The following is a 22,768-nucleotide window of genomic DNA, read 5'->3' as shown; positions in this document are numbered from 1 at the left end:
TACCGTGGGTGTCCTCCCACAGTTCAAAAACATGCTGATGTCAATTAATTAATTAGGCTAATGAATGATTCTCAATTGTCCGTAGGTGTGAGTGTGATTGTTTGTCTCTATATGTAGCCCTGTGATAGACTGGTGACCTGTCCACGTGTCCTCTGCCTTCTCCTTTAGTCATCTGGGATAGACTCCAGCCCCCATGACCCTAATGAGGATTAAGCAGTGTATAGTGTGACGGCCTCTGTGTTTATCTAATAGAAGATCTAATGATATCTGTTCTCTCCGAGGTGCCGGGATTGGCTATGCGAAATCATTGAGAAGTGGAGCACCTGGGCCCGCTGCTCCACTTCTGCTATATATGCTGGTTTCAAGTGACCTGTCGCCTGAGCCACACGCACAATTTATTTAGTTCTCTTTGTTAGTGCACCCTTCAACACCTCGCACAACATCAGTTTCACACACCCACATACACACTACTGATACTACAGACAAAACACACACTATACCCGTAGTTATTCTTTGTTTGACTTACTTTCAGTTGTAATAAATTATTTGGTTATTTTGGAAAGTGGACTCCTCCCGTTCTTTTGTCATGGCCATTGAGCAGGGTTATGACAATAGATAATGGATGGATCAATAAATGTACACTGATTATTCATTTGCCCGCTAATGTTCATCCAACGGACACAAATGATCATTTTCAAATTATAATGTGCAATTAAAATAGTTCAGATACAATACAAATCTAACATGTTCAGTTCTGAGTCTAGCCTGGATTACAGACTGGGCAGACAGCCTCCTCCAAAAGCTTTTGGTTCACTGTTATGAAAACTTGTAGCTCAATGAAGTCAAAATAACAGAACCACAAACACCTCAGGATGCAACAAGGTATGTTTATTTGTCAAGTTCACAATTTATCAGACTTCTTAGTCTCCTCTCAGCTCTAATAAAGTTTCTCTGCTACTCAGTAACACAAGCAACAAGGGCAGGAAACACTGTTCCTAACGTTCTGTAAGGAACCAATACGTGTACCAACTGTTATTGTAGCTGTCTGGTGCAATCTATTATTAATAATGACTTTAACGGATGTAGAAGGATTTTCTTCATCAAAAAGTTCTGTTTACACAGAATTTTTAAAGCATGTTTAATACTATTTTCAGCAGTTACATGGTACCTTATTTGTACAAATAACTTTGTTGCATCACACTTGTTTAGATTTTTTTTTCAAAATTATCTTATTTTTCAAAATAGAGTTTTACTAATTCATTGCTACAGAATACATAAAGCAGTTTTTTAACATAATTGCTGTAGTTTTGTAATAATTTTATACACGAGACAGAGACAAGAGCCAAAGCTCAGTACACGTAAAGTATTAGAAACGACAGCAATAACTGCAGTGGTTCATCACGTTACAGCCGAGGAGCTGTGGGGAAGTGTTTACAAGTTAACAGGAGAAAAAAAGAACACAAAGAAATGAAATCTAGCAAAGATGAAAACAGCAGGGTAGCTACAACTCCACAAACAGCTGTTCTGTTGTGTTTCTTGCTTGGAAAAAAAATCAACAGAGCAAATTGTGCACATCTTTAAAAGATGAGTTAACGGCTTAATGTTGGATGTTTAAGAAACCAGCTCAAGTTTTAGCGCATAAACCAATCCAGCGATACAGTACAAAGTGATCCATAAAAACCTCTGGTAAGACTCCACCAATGCTCAAATGCTTGAAACCCCATCATGATGATCAAATTACTCAGGTAGGAGTGTTAGCAGGAAAAAGAAAAACCAAAAATGTCAATTAACAACCAAATCCATCAAATTAAGACTCAAAAAACTGCAAAAGAACAGCCACGATTTAAAGCATTCAAGCTGCGATGACCAATTAGTTCACTATGTCGTCGTAATATATACACACAAAAGGAAAAAATAAACTAAATCAAATCTTTATCACCAAGGAAAACTTGAAAGCAAGCAGTAAATATGATGTTACTTATTTATTTACAACACAGAGAAGCTATTTTAACAGGTGTATGCAAATAATGGTGCAAGTTGTTAGTTAGTGGACCACACGAGGGTCTGGTGTGGGTGACGATTTAAACATGCAGTGTTTCAGTGCTCCCTCTAAGCCTTGGAAGTGAAATGGGACCACGACACTCAGCGGATAGAAAGACAGACCAGCTCGCTTCCGTTTTCACACCTAGAGACCTCCACAGATTTAATTATTTGTACGTTTTCAAGGATTACTTTGGACATTAACAATCATTTTTCCCTGAAATTACTTTTCAAGTGTTGTGAGGCTTTGATGTTTGTGGTGTTTCCCCTGAACTCGTCACAATAAGAGCGCTCGTATTTAGAGTAAATCCACCACCATGCTAAATCTGATGTTGCTGATATTTTACATTCACGCCACATTGACTAGAACTAGAGGAATTTACTCTTTGCTGCTGCAGATGTTTATTTAACCTCAATCCACAGATGAACAGAGTTGGGCTAGTGCAGATACAGTCCTGCCACCAGCTCATACCTAAAATCCGTGCTGTGGCTGTTTAGAGCATAAAAACTTGGTTATCCCAGAGCAGCATGAAGCTAAACTGCCAAACTCTGCTTCCCTTCCCTGATCTGTCCTTCTGTCAGTGGTGGTTGGATTAGTAGCAGTGATTACATACGCTTTAGCAGCATCTACAAGCAATCCTCTTGTTAACTGTATTAAGCTGAACTATCTGTCATTAGTAGTGTAGATTCATTTGTATCTGCGGCCGTGAGCTAAATGCAGGCTAGACTGAGTCTTATCAAAGCATTAGCATTGTTTTTGCATCGTTACTGTGACTAGCTTAGTAAGAATAGCAGCAGCTAGCATTTCTATGCACTAGAATAAGCAAACAATATGTTAAGCTAAGTTATAGATGCTAATACTGCCTGGCATGTTACTCGTACAAAATGCGTTCTAAGTATGTTTAGCCTATTCAGAGCCGATGCATGCAGCGATGCGGGTCAGCGCGGTCTACAAGCGCTATGCTAGTGGCTAGGTGGCGGGAGAGCAGGTTTAGAGGGAGCACTGATTGATTCACTGGTGTCACATCAATATATCCAGGTCGTCACCATGGTCGTCCTCCTCCGTCACCCGTAGCGACAGCACCTCCTCGTTCAGAAACAGTCCGCTGAGTCGCTCCTTTCGGGCCTGTCGCTGCTCTTTGAGCTGACGCTTCCGGAGAGCTTTCTGCTGGAGCTTACGCTGCTTCGAACGTTTCTGAAAGACAAAAAGGGAAGAGACAGAGTTAGTGAGGACACAGAGAGTCAGGGGAAGTTTGTAGCAACATAACACAAGAAAAATACACAGAATGTATTATTTATGATAAAACTGACATGCATGTGGCACAATATGGTGAGAAATAGTACAGGCCAAGCACAAAGTTTGGTCCTGTGTGAGCCAATCCAAACACAGCCGATCAAGCCCAAAACACAGCCAATCAAAATCCGAGTTTTTCTTTCCTGCCCTCTGTGGGTGGTCCATCTCCTCACTTATCTTACCATATATAAGTGATTTAGTGAATCTGGTGGCCTAATAATGTTCTTTCCATTAATTATTTGGAGTGAGGAGAAATAACGATAAAAAGAACATTCTGAGAACAGCTTCTCAAAGCCTGAATTGATGACAGGCCAACATAAAGCTTGGCTGTTTATGTTTGTAAACAGCCAAAGAGTGTTCATGAGATAAACGAAGCATCACTCTGTCACACTGCTGAAACAGAAAAACTTTCTGTGGTCGCACTGACTCCAACAGAGTGACGGATCTTCTCTCTAGTTGATAAAACCATGTCAACGTCAGAAATGGCTGCATGATCAGTGTTTCCTCTACATTCATTTAGGAACGGCGGGCCACCATTCCTAAATCCTAAATCCCAGCCACCCCTCCTTCAAATTTCCTTTTCTTTTTTTAATTGTCACAAATACTCCACCGCCACATGTCTCCACCTTCACAGCAGAGTCCTGCACTGTGTCAGGTACTTGCGAGTACTAAGGTAAACTACAGATAACTACCTTGCTCAGTATCTACTCTCTGAAATGTCGGGTTAATACGACGTTAATTACTAGAGCTCAGAAGAGTCCGAGGAGTGTCGTCTTGGAAAAAAGGGCAGCGACTTACCAGAGAAAAGTTACTAGTTTAAGATAACTCTTAATATATTTTCCAAGTTAAATAGACATTCATAAAATATTGATGTCCAGCTAACGTTATGTAGCATATTGGTAGCTTCAGTTAATTGGGCCCAGTGCTAACTCAGTGTCGCTAATGTGAGTACACTAATTGACAGCATTAAGCTAATATCTACTCCATGATATAACTGCTGACTGCTTTTCAGATGAACTTGTTCAAATTATTATTTTTTAAATTTTTACATTCAGCCTTTAAAAAGCTGTTTTCAACAGGCCAGTCAATAAACAGGTTGTACAAGTAAAATATGCAGCCAAGTGTCATTTGTTTACGCCACCACGGCTCCCAGAGAGCCTGCTGCTGCTGCTGAAAACAATTCTAGAGGAAACACTGATGATTATAGCCAAAATAATAAACATGATTATTTTTGAGCAACGATAATTTTTTTTTGCACTTTCACATAGAAATAAACAGAGCCCTGCTTTCACTTCCATGTTGTGTAATGTAGCTGCTAATGTCCCCATCTTTGCATCAAAGTACTGATTAAAATAAGGTTCAACATCTCATTTGCTGAACATCTGCCTATCAATAGACACTGCAATTAGAGCTTTTTACCGTCATAAATGTTTATGTACCTCATTATTCTCCATTTAAACAACCTGTTGGTGATCGGTTCATTTTGTGCAGAAAACGAATCAAATGATCGTTAAACGCTGCTGTTTGTGTGACTAGTTTGAAGCAGAAAGTCTGAGTTAAAGAAAGCTGAAAACCACCTTCCTACCTGTTAACTCTGACTGAGCATTTAGTTTTTGTTGAGCCGACTTAAACAAAGAAAGCCTGACTTTGTTAAATTGCCTTCATAGTTCAACCTCTGATTCAATAAAAGCTAAAAACACAAGAAACGCTGCGCCGGTTTAAATAGAAGCATCTCCTCAAATTTAACTTATATAGATTCCAGTCTGTATTGGAGTAGTGCATAGTGGATGAGACGAAGCCTCGATTCAGACAATTTTGCCTCGAGGAATTTTAGTAATTAAATAATTTAATAAAACCCGAGGAATTGCTTCAGCTCTAGAGCACACATTAAACAATAATATCCTGATCAAGCTCATTCTAATTATGGGAAGTCAAAATTCAGGAAATCCTACTTAGGACTTACAATCTTTCACTTAGAATTTCATCAAAATATCAATAATTGGAGTGTTTCAGCTAGTTTTGGACTCGGTCCTGCACTAATTTTGATCAAGCAGCTTGTAAAAAATAAGGTGTGTCAGATTCAGAAGTCAGACACAATTTTAGTAGGAAAAGTATCAGACTGAACTCAGCGTAGCACATTAACAATTAGAAAAATACAAAGCGTCTCCCATTTTTACATGTACACGTTCATAGCTCTTACTTTAGAGTCTCGTATACGTTCTGCAGCACTGGAAAGGTTGCCGTCGCTGTGAGCTCGGCTAATGTTGGCAACACTGCTTCCGCTACAGGCTGAGGCTGTTCCACCTGGACAAAAAGACAACATGAATAAACAGTGTTACAACCAAAAAGATGTAAAACAAAACAAAATGAACAAAAAAAAAAAAAAAACCCGCTGAAGCTCTTTTCTATTCCAACTTCTCATTATTGCAACAAATAAAGTCCCTTGCTGTGAATGTTCTGAGCTGGAAATATTCAGCTTCCTACAGACTCCCCTGCTGAGTCACTGAACCGCTGGTCACAGATGCAGCTGATTACCTGCTACAGAGTTGGAGGCTGTGGATCCGGTGGAGGAGCTGGCCGAGCTGACCATGCTGGCGTTGCTGCTGCTGGCTCCGCTGACGCCGCCCGTGCTGGCGCTGCTGTGGCTGCTCCTCTTCCAGCCCTCTCTGGTGCTGCTGGCTCGCTGCCTCGGGCTGTGCTCTCTGATGTAGTTACGCACCTGATGGCGTCACACAGGTCAATACAAGAGAATTCTGGCACGACAGCTAAAACAAAGATGATGATTGGCTTATTATGTGGAAGATTCATCACACATCCACTAGTTGGCGGATATGGAGGAAGTTCTCCTGGAAAAAACTGGCACGTTTCTTTATTACACCAAAGAAAAAAATAAACAGTTAAACCGGCATCAGAAATGTTGGAGAGAGTGTGGAGAACTTGATGTAGATCATTTGCATGTTTTTTGGAAATGTCAGAAAATAACTGTGTTTTGGGAAACTGTATGTGAAGAGCTACAACAGATAATGGGTTATAAGATCCCTTTGAGCTGCAGTGTGCTTTATCTTTGTAATTTCTCTGAGGAGAGTGTGATGGGAAATGACAGATAGTTAATCAAAATACTGCTAGTGGCATGTAAAAAAGCCATAATGAGAAACTGGGGGAAAACAGGACCACCAACAAAAGAACAATGGTTGAAAATAACTGAGGAAATGTACACAATGGAAAAACTAACTCACAAACTGAGACTACAGGAAGCACAAATGGACAAAAAAATGGACTAAGTGGACAGAATACGGGACTCGAAATGGCAACGTTAGAGGAGAACAAGGGGAAAATTATGATTAATAGGACTGAAGGATGATGTAGATGCTCTGTTACTACCTAGGCATTGTTCAATTGTTTTGTTGCTCATTTGTTTTTCTTGGTTTGTTTAAGTATAGAAAAATAAAGAAAAAGAGTGAAAAAAACAAAAAGGCAAGTAACAGGTTACATGCAAATTCAGTTTTTCAGCTGATAATGGACACGTTATGTCATCTCTATTGTGCAGATAGTGGCCTTAAATATCAGAAATGCATTTATATTTATGCTTCACCTGCATATAAGGTAAGAAATGGATGAGAAAGTTTTAAAAATCTGACTTTTATGGTAATGAAACAATGACAGCTAATAAAAATGTATTTTCATAATGATGGCTTATTGTGTGCAAGTCCACTTGGAATGTTTTTTCCTTTTGCCTTTGACATATCACTGAAGCTTGGTGTAGGGCTCCAACTAATGTAGTTCATTTGACTAATGTTTATTCATTAACATGCTTATCCTTTCTTTAAGTAAGTAAGTAACAGTGTTGGCAATAAAAATAAACAGCAATAAACATAACGAAAAGGTGACTTCTTCTAATTCCTTGATTTTACATTAGGGATGTCCGATATTGTACTTTTGGCCAAGAACCAGCATGCTGATATTGTCCAACTCTCAATTTCCAATTCCAATATCAACTGATGCCGATATATGTGGCCGATTTAACTAATTTTAGGTAACATCACATATCTCCTGTCGTGGAATTAACACATCATGCACAGTTTTATTGTGATGCCCCATTGGATGCATTCTCAAATGCAACAAGGATTTCCAAATGTAAACACTGTGCAAAAAGAAGCCTCGGTCCCGCCTCGCATAACCAACGCTTTGCAGTCATTGCAAATTGCAAGTTTGAAATCCGAAGGAGACATATGGAAATATGTCCAAACCACAGACATATTGTTAGGCAGGCACAGCAAGCTTGTTACTGCAGCCATACTCGTATACACGCTTCACGGCGCAATTTGATGATGTCATCATTTGCGTGTCGGAAAATGCCGGTGAAATCCTGGCATTATTTTATCGGTTTTCATGAGGGGCAAAAAAACCCGATAACAATATTGACCAATAATAAATTTTTATGCCAATATCGGGCTGATAAAATGGGTATGCCAATATCCCTATTTTACATATTTAGTTTTCTGAAATTTATGACAAGCAAAATCATAAAATCTTTGCATTAGAAGCATTAGAGATGGTAGCATCGAGAAAATGCAGTGTTTCCTCTACATTCATTCAACAGCGGCGGGCGGCCATTCCTAAATCCGAGCCGCGGCTCCTTCAATTTGATTTTATTTTTTTTTTGTCACAAACACACCACCGCTGCATGTCTCCACCTTCACTGCAGTCTTGCACTGGGTCGGGTACACGTTACAGATAACTATCTAGCAGTTTACCAAGGTAAACTACAGATGACTATCTTGCTCAGTAGCTACTCTTTGATACGTGGGGTTAATACGACGTTAATTACTCGCGAGAGCACAGCCTTAAGAGTGACGTCATGTCACCAGGCACCAGGTCAGAGAGTCAGAGGAACATCGTCTTGGAAAATAGGGCAGTGACTTCCTGGAGAAAAGTTATTAGCTTAAGATAACTCATAATACATTTTACAAGTTAAATAGACATTCGCAAAATATTGACGGCCAGCTAACGTTACGTAACATATCGGTAGCTTCAGTTCATTGGGCCCGGTCCCAACTCAGTGTCGCTAACGTGAATAAACTAAATGATAGCATTAAGCTAATATCTGCACTCCATGATGTAACTGTTGACTGCATTTTCAGATGAGCTTGTTCAAATATTGTTTTTTATTTTATTCTATTTGTTTTTTGTGTGTTTTTTTTACAGTCAGCCTTTGAAAAGATATTTTGAACTGGCCATTCAATAAGTAGGTTGTAAAAGTAAAATCTGCCATCAAATGTCATTTGTTTATGCCACCACAACTCCCAGAGAGCCTGCCGCTGCTGCTGAAAAAAATCCTAGAGGAAACGCTGAAATGCATTCATTGAAGTTATAAAAAAACTACAGTTACAGAAATGAATCAATTAATCACACAATCAATCTAAGTATGAGGCTGTGTTTAGTTTTTGGTCATTTATGTCAAACAAAATCATAAAATCTTTGCCAATGACAAACAATTACAGAAACAAATCAATTAATTGCTCGATCAATTTAAGTATGAGGCTATGTGACATGCTGTCTGTGTGTTTCAGAGTTAGTCCTCACCTGTTTAAGTTTCTCATCAGTGAGACAGTTGAGCTCGATGATGAACTCGCTGTCGGTGGGAGAGATCTGAGCACAGGGATCGATGATCTTGATGATGTCCAGCTGCTCTCTCAGGCCCATCTCTGTGCTCACCTTCCGACTCAGGTACTCGATGTACTCCACCTGAAAGGGGAAACACAAGGTTTTGTTCCTCTAGACTGACTGTCATGATGTAGTAGCAGTAAAAATCTTGCCAAATCCTACAAAAAAAAATGCAGAATAGTGGTTTGACTGCAGCTAATTCTGAGCACATAAAGGTGCACCGGTTTGTTTACCTGTTCATCGTTGGTCATGGCACTCCAAGGCAGTTCATCCAGGTTGCGATGAGGGTGAGGTTTCGGCTTCCTCTTGGAAAACAAACACGGTGAGCTCGGCACACTCGGGATTATGTCAGAGAGGACATCACTGCCGCTGGCGATGTCACTTCCTGGCAACTGGGAGCGCAACAAAGACGGATCAACAGTGAAGTGTGGAGACATGAACAGAGGAAGAAAGGACTCGCAGCTACGGTCTGATCTGAGATAAAATCCATTCATGCAGGTTCTAACAGCTTACAGCATATATTAAATACAGAGTATATATATCAAGCACTTATAATACAGTTAAATTAATGGTAAAACTGGCCCACAGAACAGCTAATAATAACCTACCTGCCACTCGAATTCACTGTCAGACCAGTCCCAGTATGTGCTGATGGAGGAGGAGACATCGCTGCAAACGCTGCCCTCAGGAAATAAATCCAGTGACGTTAGTTCTTGGTCATCCAGGAGGGAGTAACAGTCGTCCTGATCTCCCACAGACACCGAGGAGAAGAGTTCCTCGCTGCACTCTGAGCTCGCAACGCTGGTCCCACAGGACGTGAGGTTCCACCTGGAGAGAACAAAGAGTTCGACGTCATGCAAAATTATAGGAGTAATGTCCTGAAATAGCGCTGATTGTTTCTCCAGATAGATTCAAGATTCAGGAGTTTTATTTGTCACAAGCTCATACAGCGTGTGCAGCTGAATGCAAAGGGACTGTTTCACAAGACTGGCAAAAATAAGACATTACTAAAAAAGGCTCCTTAAAACATAGAAGCCAGGAGTAAGGAGATTGTAAACCTTGAATGCAGTGTGCATTGTGCAAGAGTTGCAGTCATGTGTGCCATGATAGAACCCAAGTACTCATCTTACAGATAAGTTTAAGCCTTTCAAATAACTGAATCTATGAGAAGCACATTATAAACAAGGAGATATGACAAATAAAAAACAGAGATACAGGAGTCAGTCCAGCGAGAATAACATTTAGACCTTGTTTTCTAAGCCTTCAAATTAGGAGAGTAAAAAGCTGCTCTATCACTTTCCAAAGAGCTGCAATTCTTAGTCCCAGAGGCTTTTTAGCAATAGAATTACTACGCACAGGCTTTGATCTGGAAACATTCACACAGTTACTCATGGAACATGTTAGATTCCTTCCACTTTGCCAACCAGACTAAAAAAAGACCACAAGATGCACAGCGACATGTTAAATGTGGTTCTTGAGGGCAATCCCAATAACACACATGTCCAGCCTCACATAATGGTGTAAAGACTTTTCTAGTACACTCACATCCATTAGAACACAATTTCAACAACTCCAGAAGGCTAAAACTAGAAATCGACAGATTATCGGCATGACTAATTATTTTATCCAGTATTCAAATTCCAAATTTTTCCAATGATTGATATCCTAATTTTAAAAAATCTGACACCTGATTAAATTTTTTTTTTTTAAAATGGACCACTTTGTCTCTCTTTACCTTTAGTCACTACTCTTCAGCCGTAAGCAAAGTCCCACTTCAAGCACTATTTAATTAACTGCACGTCACAAGCAACAGTCTATTACCATCGAAGAATAAATGCTGGAAAGTTCCCTTTTATTTAAACCCATGAATGCTATTGACAAAAGCATTTTAACAAAATTTTGTATTGGAGTTGGTCTTATTCTACATTTGACATGAAGATTTTCATTTTCACTACAAATGTGTCTCAGTTCCAAGCTGTGGATTCTCAGTTAAAAGTCTCCTTAAATAATAATAATTGGTCTAATCAATATTGCCCCCCCAAAAAACAAAAAAAAGTTTATCTCTAGCTAAAAGCAGCTACTACCAGAGATCTTTTGAACCATCAGGCACTGGCTTTAAAGAAGAAATGAGTATGTTTTCCTACCACAACTTGAGCTTAGTTATTGTTGTTCTACTCTTTTGAGCTAAAAGTGGAATGATTTTAATGTTGTTTCATATGTATGTGACGATTGGCATATGTTTGTCTGTCTGTCTGTTTATCTGTGTGCAACATTACTCAAAAACTGATGATGATGGAAAACGCTGTCTTTTTCAAACAGCAACGACAAAACATGTGCCTTACAACAGCCTTGTGTTTCATATCCTGAGGAAACATACAAGCAAAATGTAGAAATCATCAATACTACAGCACTTCCATAGCACTGGTGTATTTACTGGCAGTGCCGACCATAAAATGTGCCACTTGACAAGAACATTAACATTTCTTGTTGTAATGGCTGATCCTTTATCTCCTGAGAGTCGGTTTATCTCACAGCCTGGTGACACGTGTGTGAACACACACCAACACACACTCTCTACTTGCCTGTTACTGTGGAAACGGTGCAAAGGATCCGTTCTGTGGCAAGATGAAAGCTGACAGCCAAAGTCACTGACGTCCAGGGTTCCCACATCGCTGAGGTTGGCTCTTTGGGAGAGGAGAGGGAAAGGCTCCTCTGGCGCCAAAAACTTCTCATACAGAGATTCAGACATGGTCAGATGTACCTGACAAAGAGAAACAGAGACAATAAGACAAAATAACAGGGTGCCTTTCAATACAGCAACAGCTGCAATAATTACCACCTGATACGGTAAACACATCTGACTTTCAAAGAAAGCTTCATAAACATAGTGTGTAGTATTTGTTACTGTGTCCATATAATTATGTAATTCAAAGATTTTTGCAAACAGAAGTGTTGGTGGCAATGTTTAGACAACAGACACACAACTGAGGTTTTGATTTTTTTGTGTTAGCAAACACTAGATAGATAGCTAATTACAAGAGAAGACAAGTTATGTTGGGCTTCTTTAGTTAATCAGATAATGTAAGAATAAAAAAAAAAACCCTACTGTCTTCAACATAAATACAACAACTCCACACTAGTAATAAAGTAGATACATACTTATTTTTTCTGTAAATGAAATGTTTGGAAGATTCAGGCAATATAAAGACAATGTTAGCAATTTAACTAGGGATTTAAATTTCATCTATTTTTTACAAATGCTTATTTTGGATGGGTACTAGGCCTGGGCAACAAAGCGATAGCAATAGATAGCAGTGATAGACGCTTCATCAATAGCAACAGAAGAAGTGTTTTGATAAAATGTTCATTTCTTCCACTTAAACACATTAGATTCATACTACCATTAAAGTACAGAATAAAAACACAAACTTCAGCTTCACAAACAAACCACAAGTGTGCTCCATCTCTGGCTTAAAAACAGCCTTGCATATGTCCTTCACAAGCTAAAAACACCCAGGACCCAGTGCCCACCTCCACTTAATCAATGATAACCAGCTACCTGCTAGTCCAGTAACACCCAGTCCAAGCCACAACTGGGAATCTGAACCCCAGTAGGTGCAGTGACTTCATGCACTTCAGGGTTTAACCGGCTTTCTTTGTTTGATGTCCATCAACATGAGATCATTCATTTATCCTAATTAATGCGTGTACATGTCTGTATTTTCCCTGTTGTGTAAACATTACAATGAATACCTATGTACTTTGATAAATGGAGTAAAGAGGTTAAATTCAACATTAGTTGCTTACATTCACAATAAACCTTGTTTTCCCCAGTTATTCAAAATGTCTTTAAAAATGAAAATTAAACATTTTATTGTGTCAAATTTTTAAAACTATCCCACACCACAGCCCTAAAGGGTATGCAGATATTTTCAGTAGTAAAATGTGCACAATAATGCATTGTTTGTTACATTTTACAATGTGGTTTATGGGGTAGAAGTGAACATTGCCTACAAAACTCAGCTGCTTATCATTTTTGGTGAACTTCGTATCCAGAAATACAAATGTGCTGATCTTAATGTTTTGCAAGCGAACAACATTATTAGAATAATAACAACAGGCTAAATTATTTTGCACGTATCATACTAATGTTACAAAGAGCTTCACAAAAGGAAAAAACTAAACAAAAAGTAAGACAAGAATAAAACAATATGTATGATATTGTATAAACATAGCACATAAAGAAGGATTGCATTGCTGCATCTTTGCACTTTTAAATTTATTTTCAAACCACTTTATATTGCTGTTGTCTACAGTGTGTCAATACTGTATTTATTCATTAATTTTTTCATCCTTATACATATTGTAAATATTACTATTATTATGCTTATTTGCTGATGTAAACATGTTTGCTGCTGTAACAATGTGAATTTCCCCTGACGTGGGGAACAATAAAGGGTCATCTTATCTATCTAAACAAATATGCTGCACACCGTCACTGATAGGAAACAACTTTTTGTTGTTCACGTATTACCGAGTAGTACAATCTGTGAAGGATATAAAGCTAGTAAGACCTTCACTAGTAAGAAAACATTTACGATATTACTGGCTAAATAAACAAACAGATGATGTGTTCTTTTACCACAGGGTTTCTGCAGATATCAACCAGTCAAATTTAATGCTTTTTAATGCCATTTTAATGCTAGACTGTAAAAACTGTAATGCCAACAACAAATTACACGCGTTTGTTCTTTTTTTTTGTAAAAGATGATTTTTATATGACAACTGTCCCTACATTTCACTACTTCTGAATCAGGAAACCATCCCTGACCACCAACAGGCTGCAGTCATTCTCTGAATTCCACGTCTTCTAGCCATTTTTGCTGGAATTTGCAATATATTTCCCAGTTCTCCTCCACCTGGTCCAGCCTGCCGGCCACTTTAAAAACATCCAGTTTTTGGCAATTGTACCCAACCAGCGAGAACAATTATCGCAATGCTTCGGCATGTTTACGCAGATGCACATATCTGACGAATCAGTCTATACTTATATATTATTGCCAAATATTTTCTTGAAAACTGCAGAAAGAATTTTTAATGCCAATGTGAATCAAATTTAATGATTTTAATGCCATTTAAGTCTTTAAATTTCGCAAAATCAACTTAACGACTATTAATGCTTTTTAATGCCCTGCAGAAACTCTGAACCAGCTAAGTACGTCAACGGCACTGTTCCTGCTAATTGTTGACACTGCACATACTTTACGCATTCAAGTGTTGCAAATGGCTAGAAAAATGTTAAGTAATAGTAATTATACTAGTAAAAATACCAAGGCAAAGCATGTGAAAGTCCAACATCAAAAGAAGGTAGCTACATCAGCCTGTGCATAAGTTACGTAAACCGTGCCGTGTTTATAAAACGTGAATATTCAGCCTGGGACAACACAACACTAGCTAGCATCGTTAGCTGCAATGCTAACGCTCCAAACCTACACGTAGCGTTTACCAACCACAAACCCACAAGTAAGTCATCTTTTCGCCACGATGTACAAACCTGGACGGTTCACGAACCCGGTGAAGTTGTTATTCAGAAGCTATCGATGTTAAGACACCAACCTTTAGCTGTTCAAACAGCGATCATTTCTGCCACCTCCATTTGCGAATCCTTTCTTTTCTGTCGATGATGTCAGCAGAGCTGTCACCGCGAGACTCCCGGGAGAAGACGAAGGTCATGTGACATGAAGGCGGAAGTTGTGGCATCAACAGAAAGCTGGCAGCAAAGACAACACAAATGGCTGTTATCTTATATTTCTAACTCTGCTGTCTGTTCACGCTACATGTTGGTAATCTGTTAGTCATGTCTTCGAGCCACGCGAAGGACCCTTCCTTCCTGGGAGGAAGGATACCACCAGAAATCGAGTCGATGTCGAAAAACCTGAAGGATGTGGACCAGGAGCTTTTCAGAAAAATACTAAAAGGTAAAGAAAATTAGCTACGAGATGATATAGCTATTACTGTCGCTCTAAAACAACAATTACAACCAAAATCGTGTGTAATATCTCTCATGATGCAGCATGTCTATCTGTTTAAATACGACAGAAATGGGAACGCCCCTGTGCAATTTTTCCTAAATGATCTAAAAATATTTCACCTCTCAGTAATTGCATTTTTTCCTAAGCCGCCAGGTAGAATATTTCCCCCAACGTACTATAAAGGACGCGTACTTAAGAAAGACTATATTGAAAATAGAATCCCAAAGTAGAAACCCAATGCAGCAAAAGTGAATACACAAGTTATAGAGCATGTGATCACTGAAATTAAACTGATTCCACTGATTTACAATTATCCCAACTGGATGAAAACACCAGAATTTTCTCAGTTTTGGACATCTGAGCTGTATCTGTCTGCATCATGGTCCCACAAGTTATATATTTAGTAGAGGAACCGAAAAACCTGATTGAGAGGCTTCACAAAAATGGAAAATGTTACAGGAAGTTCTGTGACCAACTAAAAATTGTGACGTTAAAATAGAGTTGCAGCGGCATAGAACAAACCATAGTACCACTAATCAGTGGTCGCCCTGCTAAAATTACACAACAGGGCCTGCACAATGTGGCAGAGAAGGACATTGCAAATGGAGGGAAAAAAATGGTTAAATATTAAAAGCACATTCTTCGATCAGATGGACTGCCACAGTGAATGCATAGCCCTGACAGTGGAGCACAGAGGTGGGAGTGTGATGATATCAGGCTCCATGAGTGCAAAAGGTGCTGGAAAGATGAACCTTATAGATGGCATCGTGGATGTCTGTGGATATCCCAAAAATACTGGCTACAAGGTGCCTTCTATGGTAATGATCTGAAACAAACTCCCAAAATCACCCACAAGTTTCTAAAGAAGGAAAAACTAAAACTAAGGCCTGGCCATGTGTGTCACCTGACTTGAATCCACCACAAGTCCTGTGGAGTAATGTAAAGAGAAAAGTAGAAAACCACAACGGCTCCAGGAGAGAGGAGGAAGGATCTGCAAAAATATAGTCAGTGAATAATTGCAGGATATCTCTGCAGAAATGTGTTCCACGCTATCGTATCCTCAATGCTGAAGAGGGCTGAGTCTGTCTTCAGAAACAAAGGTGGACATAGGAACAATTTGCATCTCAGTAGTGAAAGGTTGACTGATTTTTGCTGCTCTGAGCTCCGACTTTGCGGCCTGTATTTCTAATATAGTAAATCTCAATTGTTAGTTTTTAATTTTGCATGAGAGCAAATACTCTACTGTTTGACTAAGAAGTAATGTAATTACTCCACGGTGATGCAGTTTTTAGTTGTTTGACATTTAGGTGATTTTGCACAGGAATGTACTGACTTATGTTGTATACTGCAGATGAAATAAACTCACTTCAACACTTACAGCTGCTCAGATAGTTATATTCAAGAGAATTTCTTGTGAAAATGGCACAAATGATGGTATTTGGATTAGGCTGGTGACGTCCTTGTTTGTTCATTCTGTGATGAGATCCAGCCACTGACACTCAGATTGAGTGGAAGCTGTTAATGTGTCTGTGGATTGTCTTCTATCCAGCTGTGGTCAGTGCTTTGGAGGGGAAGGACTGCAGAGAGGTGATGAAATCGATAGCAGAGAGCAGCGTCATCCCTCAGGAGAGGCTCAGTCACATCATAGCTGGGATGCACAGAGTTCTGTCTGAGGCCATCCGCATCCCAACGCCGTTACTGAAACAGGAGGTGAGCTGGTGGTAAAACACTGCAGGTCTTATCCTGAAACACACTGATATAATGTGCCTTTAATGACTGAAGTCCATTTAGCTGCTTCAGTTTTTGGGGTCCTAGTGTTCTTCATGCTGGGTCACAGTCACACTGTCATGGATCTCTGGGGTTCTTCAGCTGGAACAAGTATTCAGATCTTGTACTTTACTTACTCTGTTACAAGCAAACGTCACAAATTTAGATTTTTACTCACATGAAAGTTTTTCAAAACTCTTTAAAACATTGAAATATGTTTAAAGTACTACAAGGAAAAGTACCTTGTTCTGCAGTATGGTGTGTTTCAGAATTATGTATATTATTAGATTATAGTTATTGATGCATGATGCTGGTAAAAGTAACTATTTTATCAAGTCTATCTGCTGGCTAGCTTGTGAATTTTCCCTCAAGGATCAATAAAGCTGCATCTTAATAACATCATAATGTATTTGCTGAAAATATTTTGTATTATAAGACTCTATCTGCAAAATAACTGAAATTAATTTAAGTAAATGAATGTAGTGGAGTAAAATGAACAATATTTTCCTCTGAACTGCAATGCAGTTAAATTATAAAGTAGCAGAATAAAGTATAAGCAACTCAATTTTGCTCTTAAAAACGGTACTTGAGTAAATGCAGTTAGTTACCACCACTAGTGATAACTGATTGTTAACACTGATTACTTTTACTCCTCTAAGCAACAATTTGATAAAACTGATGAAATGGCTGACTTGCTTATGGTTTACTCATGCAGGTGTTTTCACTTTGTGTGTTAGTACAGAAAATGCTGGTTGCTTTCTTTGTAGATGTCGAAATACTCATTTTTGCGATATAAATACATTAAATACAAGTAAAACTGGTTAATATTTTGTCTGTGTCCCTGTTTAGGCTTTTAAGGAAGATCTACGAGAACTAAGGCAAGCACTCATTATTATTATTGTCATTACTGCTCCTTCTTATAATAAACACAGCTCTCTAAATCCTGGAATCATTGTTTCTGTGATCAGGATACCTGAAGACTTCATCACAGATTTCTGCAGTGTGGTTTTTGGAAATCGGTAAGTTGATTTTAGAGCCTGACAGTTTACATGTTTGTAAATTTTTTGCCGTGTAGCCAGATACAGTCCAGGATTTACAGGCTCAACCCGTAACAAAGACTCTCCTACGTCTAGATTTTGTATGTCCACACAGTGCTGCATTCAGGTACAGTTTTGTGTACAGTGTTTATTTTGCTCTTTGTGTTTATTTTATAGCCGTGCAGTTCTAGAAGCAGCTGCTTCCCAGAAAGATCCGCAACTTCCCACAGTAGCAGATTTTAAATGGAGAGTGGATGTAGCCATTTCTACAAGGTAAGATACAAAGAAAGTGATTTAATATGTTGAGAAACATACTGATGGCTCTAACTGTGTCATCCATCCATCCATTATCTATACACTACTTAATCCTCATTAGGATTGCAGAGGGCTGCAGTCTATCCCAGATGACTGAGGGTGAAGGCAGGGAACACTATGGACAGGTCACTTGTCTATCACAGGACTAGAGACAAGCAAACACACTCACATTCACACCTACGGACAATTTAGAATCATTAATTAACTCCAGCATGTTTCTGACTGTGGGAGGAAGCTGGAGTATCTGGAGAAAACCCACACATGTACAGGGAGAACATGCAAACTCCACAAAGAAAGATGCCAGGTCCAGACCGGGACACGAACCGGGGATCTTCTACCTATGAGGTGACAGTGCTAATCACCAAGCCACTGTGCAGCCCAAACTGTTCTCATAGCTGCAACATTTTCAAGAAAACAGTAATCAATCAACAGGAAGACCAAACCCTTCCAGTCTGAACATGAAGCACTACTCCTGGTCCAGGCTCTCTAATATCACGCATCGACTGCTGTAACTCCTTACTGGCAGGCCTCCCTGCTTTCACGGTCAAACCTCTGCAGATGATCCAGAACGCAGCAGCATGTCTGGTTTTCAACCAGCCAAAAACAGCTCATGTCACCTCACTGTTAAGATTGTTTCACTGGCTTCCAGTTGCTGCCTGCATAAAATTCAGAACTCTGACACTTGCAATCAAAACTAGAATGAAAACAGCTCTCTCCTACCTGAACTCTCTCATTCAGCTCTATACTCCCTCCTGCTCACTACGCTCAGTCAACAAAAGGCTCGTGATGCAACCATTACAACAGGGCCGGTCCATGGCTAGACTCTTCTCCTCTGTGGTGTCTGGTGGTGGAACAAGTTAACAAACGCTGTTCCATCTGCAGAGTCTCTTTCAGTCTTTAAGAAGAGACTATAAACCAGCTCTTCACTGAACACCTTTGCACTTGACAGATTGCAAAACAAACCAAAAAAAACAAAAACGAAAAAAAAAAACTATTACTGCCTGTAGACACCACAGTCCTACTATCACACTCAAACTTGTTTTATGGCTCTTATCCAGGTTGTTTTCTCCTGACGCTTTGGATAAAACCATCTGTTAAATGAAATTGTAGAATTATAAAACTATATCAAATTTGTTAAATAACAATGACTGATAAATATAACACAACAAAAACCAGTTAAATCAACTTTTCCTATTTGTTGTCTAAAAAATCTTTCCTGGAACAACATCTCAGTAAAACCATGTGATTGATGGTTGATCTTTGGGGAAACTGGTAGACAAACACCTCAGAGAGAAACTTTCAGTGTCAAAGATGCTGCCACAATATTAAAAAAAACATCAAACTGTTACTTAATTTTTAAAGTAGAGTTTTTAATAAGTGTAACTTTCTAACTCAGCACCATAATAATGCCTGTATTTTGTCCTTTTCTTCCAGCTCTTTAGCCAGAGCCCTGCAGCCTTCTGTTCTAATGCAGATGAAACTATCAGATGGGAGTTTTCACCGCTTTGAGGTACCGGCTTGTTCCTGATTGTGCATGCTGTTTTACATTTTACTTCACAGTCTTTTTTTATTCTTAAGTTATGCGTGAGTGTCATTCTTCCATTTTGATACTAATGCTGAAATATGCCTCAGTTCATAACCTTTAAATCACCAAAGGAGTCAGTAGTGAAGCAGTTTTTGGTGGTTATGATCTTGATCTTGTAGCTTGTCCACAGAAATATTAATTTTAGGAGTTGTTGAAGGTGTCTTCTTTGCACCTCACTCAGGTACAGGTGCTAGGAATACCTAAAAGTTATAATAAATCTAAATTAATTCATCAAATCAAGTTTATAATGAAGATCAAAATGTCTTTCACAACAACAGGCATCATCCTCTTCATTCTTAGAGATGTGCATTTATATTTCAGAGGCTCTTTATTTCATTAGTTTTAATTTGCTTTACAGACTTTGGCAGACTGAATTAATTCCAGATTGTACTATTTAGGTATCTAAGTTTGGCTTGCAGTAACCTGTATAGATTCTGCCCACATGACTGGTGTTAGTTGCGTACTGTGGCTTGTATTCCCAGTTTATCTTCAGCCTGCGGGTTGAAGAAGTTGGTCGGTGGCCAGTGGACCAATGTAGATCTGTTTCAGTTACATAATAGGATCACAGCGGAATAACTGAAGTTACGTCTATTAAGTGCGGTCTAAACCACAACCTGCCCCTGACCGAGTGCCTCTGAAACAGTGTGACACAGTTTAGACCAAACTAGAGCAGAAAATACGGATTCTACAGTTTAGAAATGAGCAAAACACAGCAGTGTAATCATGCAACAGTCATGGAGAATAATAGCAGCTGAGAAGCTCTGTAAAGTTACTAAAACATGAAGAGACCTTCCTCAGTAGGGGGCGCCACACTCCACACCTGACACTTAATTTCAGAATAAAAGCTGCATTTGAGACTTCAGCCTCTGCTTTCAAAGAAGGCCACTAATGTGGACAGAAGCAGGAGGGGGAGGACGATGTGACGTTGTACCTGGTGCAGCCGTTACATAATCAGATTAAAGCTGAATTAGAAGATTAGCGGCGGCAACATCCGATGTGCACATTCTATTGATGGATGCATCTTATCTCCACCTGGTATGTGTTTATCAGGGTTTATCTCTGTGCAAACCTAAAGAGAATGTAAATAAAAGCACCATAAGAGATGGCGTCACCGTCTCTCTGCTCTCTGTTTTAATTAGTACATGTCTTCTCCAATACAGCTGCAAACACTGATGACTCACGCTCAGTTTGAACCTTCGACACGGTGACGTGAGGGACACAAATTAGAGGAGCTATAAATAAAAGCCTGTTGTTTTGCTTGTGGTCCATTTTCACCATGTAGGGAGACAGTCGGTGTGTAATTACAGGTTTCCAGTCACTCTTTTTGTGACTGTATTTACGTTTTTAAATATCAGTCACACCCAGCAAACAGGTGTGCAACTGTATTATTATTATTGTTGTAGCTCCACCTTATATGTGGTTATTTTCATACTACGTTGTGGTTTTTCTCGTTCAGGTGCCCGTGTCAAAATTCCAGGACCTTCGTTACAACGTGGCTTTGATTCTCAAAGAAATGAACGATCTGGAGAAGAGGAGCATTCTCAAGATCCAAGACTGACGCACCAGCTAGTTATTGAAGTAAACCGTTTCACTTCTGAGACACAGTTTTGTGCAGTTTTCTCATACGATAATATAAAAGATGACAATAACCTGCCTGTTATGATCTTATGCTCTGATGGTGTTGGCATCCAACGTACCTGACTGTTGACGGAGTGCAAAAAGATAACTTCATGTATCTCAACCTGCATTTAAAAACAAAATCAGACTCTTTTAAACTGTAAACTGTGCATATCTGCATTTTCTAATGCAGTGTTTGTTGGATCTGAGACTCCTGAGAAAACTTTAGTGTGCCAAAATATAGCTGCGTACAACTGACCAATTGGACCCTGTCACTTAAGCCCTATTTCCATTCAAAGTGCTCGCAACTTTGACTCCTTGAAATTATTGAACTACAAGGTTCTCTCAGACCATTTGCTGTCTGTCTAAAGACCTACAAAGATTCAGCAATAAAAGTCATTTTTTTTACATGACTAGAGGTGGTTTTCCCTGCAGGACTCTTTGCATGTTTTCCCACCAGCAGAACCTCACTGAGGGCTGTTTTGCGGTCAGAAAAAAAGTTACTTTTCATATTCAGAAAGAACAGCCCTCTCAGTGTCCTTGTTGCGTTTTCTCTGAAACATCGCCAGCTTAAACGTAAAATTCACCACATGACCGAACCTAAAGAACCCTCTGTTTTTGTGTGTGTTGTGTGTTCATGGAACTGGTGTCCAGTAGCTACTATTTATAGTTGTTCTGGTAAATTCAGGGTGGATGTTGCGTTAGAAGCCGTGGGCTGATTACACACCTGTTTCTGTAAATATATCGAACCTGTCCCGAGTTCCTGCAGTGCAAAACCGCCTTATAGTGGATCAAATTAAATCCAGTTGAGTCCGACTCTCCTGAGCAGAGACTTTTAGGGAACTCCCCTAAAAGTCTCTGATTAGTCATGATTTCTTTCAAAGGTTTCTGGCCCTTTGAGAAAATTCCTGCAGTGGAAATGGTCCTTCTGTAGCCGTTTAAACTGGTGCCATGTCATATGCGCTGTCATTTGAGACTGAATGAATGGGTTCTTTTTACTAATGTTTTTGTATATAGAATTCAAACCATAATAACATGAAACACATTTACTTGTCTTTTGTGGTATAGCCTCTTAATCTGTGAGGTAACATGCTGCTTTTATGTGTGTTTTCCATATTAACATCAAAACTTTGTCCTCTTGAGCCACAATTCTGTAATAAAATCTGTCCATTGCTGTATTTTTGTTTCAGAGGTGTGATGATTTCTACAGTGGCAACACAAACATACTATAAAAATAAAGAACTGCAGTTGTACCCTCAAATAGATGAGAAATTAGTCAGAAATTTACCTTAGCACTCTTAAATGTTTCTTGTACAGCTGTGGCAGGTCAGATCTATGATTGAAGTAGCCACTCTTTAATCCTTGGCTTGATTTCTCCAATTATCTTGGGAAAAACACTTTTAACACCAGATGAGAG

At 39.2% G+C, this 22,768-nt stretch overlaps 2 protein-coding genes across 3 annotated transcripts; one reads left to right on the top strand and one right to left on the bottom strand.

Moving 5' to 3' along the window:
- Positions 1-867: 867 nt before the first annotated feature.
- Positions 868-14,752, bottom strand: fam199x (family with sequence similarity 199, X-linked). Of its 2 annotated transcripts, none has more exons than XM_023265227.3 (8): positions 14,615-14,752; positions 11,581-11,759; positions 9,607-9,826; positions 9,232-9,390; positions 8,918-9,079; positions 5,870-6,053; positions 5,535-5,638; positions 868-3,235 (listed from the first exon to the last, which is right to left on the bottom strand). In XM_023265227.3, exons 2-8 carry the CDS (start codon positions 11,745-11,747, stop codon positions 3,062-3,064), a joined length of 1,170 nt encoding a protein of 389 aa, XP_023120995.1. In that variant the 5' UTR covers positions 11,748-11,759; positions 14,615-14,752; the 3' UTR covers positions 868-3,061. The 2 variants fall into 2 exon arrangements, with proteins under 2 accessions (XP_023120995.1, XP_023120992.1); XM_023265224.2 differs by having other exon boundaries at positions 14,553-14,681.
- commd5 (COMM domain containing 5) lies at positions 14,724-22,529 on the top strand. Its single transcript, XM_023265229.3, has 7 exons — positions 14,724-14,976; positions 16,580-16,740; positions 17,647-17,675; positions 17,766-17,816; positions 18,012-18,107; positions 19,584-19,659; positions 21,191-22,529. Exons 1-7 carry the CDS (start codon positions 14,856-14,858, stop codon positions 21,290-21,292), a joined length of 636 nt encoding a protein of 211 aa, XP_023120997.1. The 5' UTR covers positions 14,724-14,855; the 3' UTR covers positions 21,293-22,529.
- Positions 22,530-22,768: the final 239 nt, after the last annotated feature.

This window comes from Amphiprion ocellaris, chromosome 13 (assembly GCF_022539595.1).
Source record: "Amphiprion ocellaris isolate individual 3 ecotype Okinawa chromosome 13, ASM2253959v1, whole genome shotgun sequence".
Taxonomy (NCBI): Eukaryota; Metazoa; Chordata; class Actinopteri; family Pomacentridae; genus Amphiprion; species Amphiprion ocellaris.
The sequence above is the reverse complement of the archived record's forward strand: the minus strand, read 5'-3'. Positions and strand labels throughout refer to the sequence as shown.

What these genes read in the sequence shown, in the direction of transcription:
- fam199x (XM_023265227.3), bottom strand. Translation starts at nt 11,747, where the DNA reads ATGTCTGAATCTCTGTATGAGAAGTTTTTGGCGCCAGAGGAGCCTTTC. An exon ending in ACAGTGAATTCGAGTGGCAG is followed by an intron (nt 9,391 to 9,606) that starts GTAGGTTATTAT and finishes TTGCGCTCCCAG; the next exon opens with TTGCCAGGAAGTGACATCGC. An exon ending in AACGTATACGAGACTCTAAA is followed by an intron (nt 3,236 to 5,534) that starts GTAAGAGCTATG and finishes TTTGTCTTTCAG; the next exon opens with AAACGTTCGAAGCAGCGTAA.
- commd5 (XM_023265229.3), top strand. Translation starts at nt 14,856, where the DNA reads ATGTCTTCGAGCCACGCGAAGGACCCTTCCTTCCTGGGAGGAAGGATA. An exon ending in TTTCAGAAAAATACTAAAAG is followed by an intron (nt 14,977 to 16,579) that starts GTAAAGAAAATT and finishes TCTTCTATCCAG; the next exon opens with CTGTGGTCAGTGCTTTGGAG. An exon ending in CGCCGTTACTGAAACAGGAG is followed by an intron (nt 16,741 to 17,646) that starts GTGAGCTGGTGG and finishes GTCCCTGTTTAG; the next exon opens with GCTTTTAAGGAAGATCTACG.